Raw genomic sequence first — 8,489 nt, 5'->3', positions numbered from 1 at the left:
TTTGCTTTTTGTTGAGCTGTATGCTGAATTCTGCACAGTGTGAGCTTTAGCACCATCTGCGAGTGCTACAAGTTTCAATGTGTTGGCTATTTTTATGTTTAGTATTTGGACAGTGTTTTGGCTCTGTATTCCAGCACATTGAATTTGAAATGAAAGCTACATTATTAAAACTACAAAAATATTGTTTTGGGGGGTCTCCTTAGCCCCATCTTTGTTACCTTTGTGGCTTCCCTAGCTAGCTAGCTTCGACTCGGCTAATGGTACTGCATTCCTCAGCTTGAGAGGGGGAGAGTGGCATTACATTAATGGCATTTGGCAGACACTCTTATCCAGAGTGACGTACAACAAAGTGCAAAGTGCATATCCATAACCAGGGATAAGTGCGCTGAAAGACCCTAGAGGGAAGTACAATTTCAACTGCTAGAATTTCAAGTGCCACACAGCAGCACTTAATAATAGCCTTAATTAGTCTTAATCATTACATTACTGTTTCTGGTGGGCTGTGTCCAATAACCAACCAGATATTCGTAACAGAAATATGTGTCTTATCACAACATGTATTCTATAATAACACAAAAATATTTCCGGATGGAATTCATTGCATTCCAGGAGACCTCAATCAATCCCAGCAGTCTCTGAAATACAGGGCGGCCTGTAGCGTAGTGGTTAAGGTAAATGACTGGGACAGGCAAGGTCGGTGGTTCGAATCCCAGTGTAACCACATTAAGATCCGCACAGCCATTGGGCCCTTGAACAAGGCCCTTAATCCTGCTACAGGGGAGGATTGTCTCCTGCTTAGTCTAATCAACCGTACGTCTGCCAAATGCCAAATGGCAATAATGTAATGTAATGTAATGTAATGTAATGGCAGTCAGTGCTGTGTGCTGTGAGCGTTAGCGCAGATGTCAGTACCTGTCGTAGACCTCCAGACCCTCCTCCAGGCCGGGCAGGAGGCCCATGATGAAGGCCTGCAGGCTGGGCAGCAGGGCGCGCTGCAGGGGCAGGAAGTAGCGCTCGTACAGCTTCAGCAGGACCGGCCGCACCGCCATGGCGGCGTGACCCAGGAGCGGGAACAGCCCCGAGCTGCAGGACGGGCGCGGCACGTCAGACACGGGCCCCACACCGGCCCTCCACACGGGCCCCCACACGGGCCCCCACACGGGCCCTCCACACCGGCCCTCCACACCGACGCTGTCCTCACATACTGAACAACTCCCTGACCCCCTAACTTCCAGCTCACATCACACACGCCTGCTCCTCTCTACTGGTTTACTCAGTACCCTTTCCTCGAAACATTGCCTTTTTTTACAATTTCTTCAGTTAAGTTTGTCAGTAATGCTGCGGTTGTCAGAGAAGGGGCCCTCCATACAGACGCTGTGGTCATTTACTGAACACCCTGGCACTCTGACATTCAGCTAACATCACAAATGCCTGCTCCTCCGCACTGGCAACTTGTCTTGAAACATTTCCTTTTTTCACAATTTCCTCAGTAAATTTAGTCAGTAATGCTGCAGTTGTATTTTGTTTTCTCTCCAGTAATGGGGAATGTTTTTACAAACAGAAAAAAGTGCTTGCCTGTATATGAAGAGGTCCTTGGCGAGCCATTTGGTTCCGATGATCTTGAAGATGACCTCATAGGTCTCCAGGGCCTTGAGGTGCACCCCGCTGGGCAGGGCAGGGTGCAGGCACTGAGACAGACGCTTGCAGATGATCAGCCTCTTCGGCAGCAGGGAGTATTTCAGATTTATCTGCAGGGCCTGAGAGAGGAAGGGAGGGAGAGATAGAGACGGAGAGAGCAGAAGGGAGTGAGAAAGAGATGGAGATAGAGATTATTTTGGAGGGCCTGAGGAGAGGGAGGCATGTGAGGCACAGCAGGGGGGCACTGAAATCACCACACTCCACACTTTACCATGGGACCAGCCAAAATAACACCAATTCCACCACTGCTCACACACAGATATCATTGTGCATTTGAAAGAACAGGAGGGAGATAAAGCCTGCGCTTCTTGTTCAAATGCCTCCTCCATCCATTAATTCCACACTAGCTGTAAACTGATAACTATGCCAGCAGCTAGCAGCACTGTAGAGCTACATCCACTTACACATGCTAATGTTAATGAGGTGGTCAAGAGGCATATGGAGCAGAGAGACAGTGAAACTAAAACAGTAATTTCAGAGTGGACACCAGGCTGATATGATTATATTGGAGGGAACAAAGGAAGCAGTAAAGCACTTTTACAGTACTACCATCCAGCTTCTAAAGATATACAGTCAGACTCAGATATACTCTCACTTTAGTAGGTATTTATTACACAGAATTTTTTTACTCAGTGGTCTTCTGCTACTGTAGCCTATCCACTTAAGAGGTTTGAGGCATTGTGTGTTCAGAGATGTTCTTCTGTATACCATTGTTTTAATGTGCGACTGTCACCTTTCTGACTCCTCTGACCTCTCATTAACAACGCCTTATTGCCCGCTTGTCACTGGACTTTTTTTTTTTGTTGTTCTTCGCACCATTCTCTACAAACTCTAGAGACTGCGGTGCAAAATCAACTTCTGAGATACTAAAACCACTCTGTCTGGCACCAACAATCATTCCACGGTCACTTACATAGATCACATTTCCTCCCCATTCTGACATTTGGTCTGAGAAACAGCTGAACCTCTTGGCCATGTCTGCATGCTTTTATGCATTTAGGTGCTGCCACATGATTGTCTGATTAGATATTTGCATTAACGAGCTGGTGTACAGGTCTAGCTAATAAGCGGTCACCGGGTGTATCTTTCTGCATTTACAAAGTTTCTACTATGTAAATATTGGTTAGCACTACTTAGCACTGGTTACATAGTGCTTCTACACACTGGATTTGTCCTGAGGCTTCTGGTTTGAAAAACATGTCAGTTCCTTTCAAAATTAGCCTTCTAAACCCAGGACATGTGGGCCATTAGACGTTCTGTCATTAACTGAGAAAGTTAAAGATGTGCTTACAACCATATAACCGCCAAGATAACCTCTCCTCTAACATCGGTGCAGGTCTGTACAGCCTACCAGGATGCTACCTCCTCCTAAATCACCACCCCACCCTCACAGTGACACCAGTGCAGCATTAACGCTGAGGGGACGGAGCAGACGCCCGTGCCTTGGTCAGCTTGTCCAGGGAAGAGATGAGGTCGGCCCACTCGCTGGAGGACTCAAAGCTGCGCAGAGCCTTCTCGATGGCGGCCCGGTAGACGCGGTACTGAGGGTCACTCTGCAGCTCCAGCTCCTCTGGGTCCATGGTGGCTCACTGCAGTCCCAGCATGCTCTGCACCTGCCGGGGCGAGAGGAGGCAAGGCCGCAGAACGGGGTTACGACCAACCGGCAGCTCTGCTCCCTTCATCTTCACCCAGACCTGGACTGTACCCTTCAGCCCCCGCTGCTCATCCAAAACACGGGCTCTTCTAGCCTTTAGTCTATTCTGTTTGAGGTGTCTATCCTGTTTTCTATTATCTAGGTCCTCTTTATCTAGAATTACAGTGCACGGAAACGCACACACACACACATACACACGTGCGCATACACATACACACACACACACACACACATAAAAAACCTGAAAAACCCTCTGAACTACAGAGAAAAGGTGTGGTAAATTTTAACAAGCAATGATAGGTGTTTCACTTCCGTCTGGCAGAGTCCTTAAAACACCAGGAATGTGTGGGTGGGCCTAAAACCTTGGTAGCAGTAACTAATCCTTTTATCCACATAATATATACTCATAAAACCAGTTTAATGCCCTTTTTTGCCCTCTGTTTTGAGAACAGCACAGATGGCCATAGGGTCACATCTCTATTCTGAAGCTCGAGGCTGACTGTGTCCTAGCCCTGATCCTGTGCAGGCTCATTAAAATTTCTGATGATTAATGCCATATCTGCTGACTGTGCACATTACACTGTCTGTATAAGTGGGGTGACAGTATGGATATGCTGTAAGTTTTACAGTTCATTCTGTGCCAAATTTAACTGTTCAGGACACTGACGTTAAACTGTCCTTAAAGCAGGAGAATGTAATTTTGCAATTAATAAAATTTCGAAGGAATTGCTAACAGCGCTAATTTAAGCAGGGATATTGCAAGTCATTTGCTGCAAATACCTGTATATTGAAACAGGACTCATACAATAAATTTATATTTATATTTTAAATTTCTTAATCTAGCAGAGCCACTTACAAAGCACAAACAACAGATAGATTCAAATTAAATTCAAATTCAAAACAAGAGACGATCTACCCATTGGAAGTTTTTTCAGCCTTTTGTTCTGCTTTTACAATTCAATAAAAATGTCACAATGACGCATCCGCTCATTTTCAAACCCAGATTATACTATAATTGCTTCCATCTTTTAAAAAATTAAAGGAAGCGTGAAAACAAAACAATGATTTCGTTCTTGTCAAATTCCTCTCAAATTGCAAATGTGCAGGGTTGAAGTACCTTTAATTTTCAGACGGAGTCCCCTGAAAGCTTTCAGCCAAGCAGCAGCAACAGCTGGAAAGAGTTGGTTTGTCTCCCTTCCAGTTCCTGTCCCACATGTAAAGGCCCCCGCACTGGACTCACTCCTGTTAAAGAGGGAACGACAGAAGACGGGAGTGTTTGCTAAGCAGGGGGGCTTGCTCCTGTTAAAGAGGGAATGACACAGGACTGGAGTGTTTGCTAAGCAGGCATGGCAGGTCACTTTGCATGGCAAATCAGCAGTACTGTCAGATGACACAGCTCTCCCTGCAAACACACGAGGACTCACAGACTCTGAGACCAATTTGCTTATGAGAAGGGAGAAGACACAGGAACTCATGGCTGCTATCAATGAACAGGCAGGCCGAGGAAGGGGGTAGCTCCACACCCTTCAGGGTGATTGTAGTAATTGGACCGTTGGTGAATTTGACGGAAACAGGAAAGCCATTGAAAGGGTCTGAAGCGAACATGCCTCATACCCACACGAGCACTGTCGCCGTTCATTTTATAATTCAAACAAAACATTACTAAACTATCTACAATTTGTTTTAAAGATTTTAATATGGACACTTCTAGTAACAAAGTATTTTGGTTTCATCAGCCATTTTAAAAAGTGCTATTGTACACGTCTTTTCTGTCGTCCATATTCTATATTATAATTGTTTCTTATGATCCACTGCATTACATTCCCTTAATGCATAAGCACTACTCACATGGGGATTTACTGAAGCAGTCTGCATTACTAACACATCTGCGCAACACATATCGCGAGGGTAGGACACACACATAATTCTGCACAAAATATCTGCAAATATTTTGTATCACAGTAAAATATTAATTCGAAGCACTTAAAGTATGTAAACATTTCCACTCTGAACACACAAATAGACAACGATGAGAGAATAGTGTTAATTCACGACACTACTCAACATTACAGGACTGGGATGTGTTGTCTGTGGAGCTGCAGAATGTTCCAGAAGTGCTTCATATGCTGTGGGTTCCAGGACAGCCAGCTCCTGCAGCAATATGTCTTGTTGTCCTGGCAACCCAGACAGTTTGGTCTATAGAAGAAAGAAGAGGTTCTGTAAACTCTTATGGTTTCTGCGATGACAAAGGTAACAGATTAAGATTTTTAACACACCAATCTTTGTCTGGCCTGAGGTGAGAGATACAGTACATGGATATTAAAAAAAAAAAATGATACTGTTCCAGGTTTGTCATTCTGTTAAAAGCAGAAGAATGAGAGTGAGCTTGTAAACCCGGCTGTGGCCCTGTGGCGTAATTACAGCTAAAGTCCTACAGGGTGTCGAGGACCCGGCCCTAGGCCCCCCTGATGAGAGATTGACGGGGGATGGGTTAGAAAGGAATGCATTGTTAACCCCTCGCACACGCCATCGAGGTGGTAGTAAGAACGCCCGTAAGAAGAAAAATATGTGGTTCAGAGAATGAGCAGCCATACTTGTCAGTAGAGGAGTCTGAAGTCGGGGGACTTAGATTTAGGGTTTTAAGGAGCAAGGTTAAAGTTCTGACTGAGAATACCCCAACCCTACAGGGGAGGGGCACAATGCCTGGCTAAAGAAAAACAAAAATAAGGAAAACGGAAGGGATGTCAATACCGAAAGAAAATTAATGATTAATGGCGGATGATTTACACTCAGCTATTGGCTGGATGTCCTTTGTAAATCCCTTAAGGCGCCGCGGAGAGGGGCACCTGAAGAGGGTGTTGGGATGGTGGCAGGCTTTAACGTCTGGCTTACATGAAATCAAAGTTTGGAGGAAGTCAAGGGGAGATTATGAAACTGACACAGACACCAGTGATGAATAGGTTCATTAAAAACAACATAAGGGCTAGTGTTTTTCCACTCATATATTAAGATGGTGGAAATTCCCAAACCAGAGGGGCCCATGAAATAAAATATTGGGGACAGTTCTTTTGAGGTATGAGAAAATGACAATTGGAAAAACAGAAATAATTAATATGATCATTAAAAAACAGGTTATATAAAAGATAAATGTCTTCCCGCTTGACATAATGGGGGCATTTCTTATCAAAAAAGGTACACTTTTGTATGCAAAAAAGATATATAAGGGATAAGTTTTTAGACCTTAGAGCGGGATCCCAGAATTTGGCTTCAGAAGATATCTACGAGCTGGTGAAGAGAGAGCAACACAAGACAGCTGTAGTCAAGCTGGAGTGGTGCGCTCCCTCTGCGCGCCACTCCAGGATATGGATATGGAGAGAGGAGTGACGTACGCGGTGCGGACTCAGCCCAAGAGTTGTGACAGCAGGACTGATGTCGAAGAGGTGTTCACGCGCATCCCTCATCATACAGAAAAGCTGGTGAAAGAGTTAAAGGGCTTTTACAACATGCTTGGAGCCGTGAACTGCACCTGGAGGCCAACAGACGGGACGCGGGGTTCCTTCACGCTACAGAACACCTTCCTGCTGGACCCACGCAAGAACCTGAAGCCTCCCCCCCTAACCTCAGTGTCAGTGAGGAGAGGCATATGCTGCGGCTGCACTGCAAAACCCCCGACGTGTTCGAAGAAATACCAGTGCACATCCCAGACAACAGGCAGGAGAAGTACGAAGTGCAAAGTCACGTCTTTTGAAAGTCTGGGTCCTGATCCTGCCCCAGATTCCCAAACCAATGCAGCTGTTCAAAGAGCTCATCAACAGCAAGGAGGAGGGATCAAATCCCGCAGAAAACGAGATGGCTATATTTAGGGCATGAGTGGTAATTATAATCTATATTACTTGTAGAAGTAGGAAAAGTAATACATAGAAGTAATACATTATAAGTTTCCTTTTATTTTTATATCTTTTATTTTTTAGAAAGATACTATATACGATATAAATAAGTAGTAGACTTTAGGGGTGTTCGTACCCATTGTATTAATGGAAGTTCAGTAGCTTTTATCTCCGTGAAGGGGGAGCCATAAGATAAGGTAAAGGCCAAAGAGGAGGATGGATATAGGAAGGGTGTACCTTGATTTTTAAACATCGTGGTGGAAAGGTAATTTAGAAAGAGCTAAGAGGGGTATATGTAACTTGCATGTGATTAGTAAACTGCAAAAGATGATATGTACACTGTAATCTGTACAACTCTATTCTTTTGATTGATTATAATAAAGTATATCTTACTATAATCATATGTGATAAAGAGTCTTTAGAGGAATACATTGAATACAGGACATCGATTACCAGATTTGCATCACACCCTTCACTTCGAGACTGGGCTGGAAGTTCAGTAGAACTTACCAGGGCTCCAGGACGTTCGGAGTACTTGAGTTCGTCCCCGAGACACCTCATTGTGAGGTACTGCTCGTGGGAACGTGAGGTCTGAGCTCGGCAAGGGGTCCGTGGCTCACGACAAGGGGGCAACAAAGAAAACAACAAAGTCACACTAATGTCACAAGACTGTCACACCTAAAATCATACCTTTATCATGTGAAATGTTACCATCCATGCAAAACAGTGCACACATATGCAGCTAAATGTTATTTTGAGCACGTATGGCATTCTTCAGAAACACACAAACATTTAAGTAAAATCTATCACTTTTAAATGTTTGTGATCTACTGCCTGAAGTATACATTTGTGACAAATATTAATAAAATTAATGTGGAGCCAAGTGTAATGGGAGATCCCACATTTCACTGCTATGCTAATGGCTTTAGTACTCTTTTTAGTCTGAAGCAGTTCTTCTAAAAGAGGTGGGTGTGGTCTTTACACCATCATAAAGCACTTCTGTAATGTGAAGGGATTATTCAGACTAACTCTACATGCAGTAAAGACTCGCCTATGTGGTCAGGCAGCACCTCTACTAACCTGCTGTGTGTACAGGGTCCTCTGTGCTGGGAGTTTGTGCATTTTCCACATACTCCCAGTGAACAGCTATTTTATGATATCGCGTATCTTCAAAAGATCTCTGCATAGGGCCTCAATCAAGTAAGCTAGTAAAATAACATTGTTGAAATATTTATTTTGCCCAAACTACA

The 8,489-nt window shown here is 44.2% G+C and overlaps 1 protein-coding gene across 1 annotated transcript in view; it reads right to left on the bottom strand.

The window, feature by feature from the left end:
• Positions 1-4,646, bottom strand: part of LOC133116311 (protein dopey-2-like) — a 30,656-nt gene extending 26,010 nt beyond the window's left edge. The window contains exons 1-4 of the mRNA XM_061225750.1: positions 4,470-4,646; positions 3,141-3,311; positions 1,576-1,757; positions 913-1,083 (exon numbers count right to left, since the gene is read on the bottom strand). Of these exons, the coding sequence (XP_061081734.1) occupies positions 913-1,083; positions 1,576-1,757; positions 3,141-3,278 (491 nt within the window). The 5' untranslated portion in view covers positions 3,279-3,311; positions 4,470-4,646. The remainder of the gene's footprint in view (positions 1-912; positions 1,084-1,575; positions 1,758-3,140; positions 3,312-4,469) is intronic.
• Between the last annotated feature and the right edge of the window lie 3,843 nt (positions 4,647-8,489).

The sequence above is a fragment of the Conger conger genome, chromosome 17 (genome assembly GCF_963514075.1).
Source record: "Conger conger chromosome 17, fConCon1.1, whole genome shotgun sequence".
Taxonomy (NCBI): domain Eukaryota; kingdom Metazoa; phylum Chordata; class Actinopteri; order Anguilliformes; family Congridae; genus Conger; species Conger conger.
The sequence above is the reverse complement of the archived record's forward strand: the minus strand, read 5'-3'. Positions and strand labels throughout refer to the sequence as shown.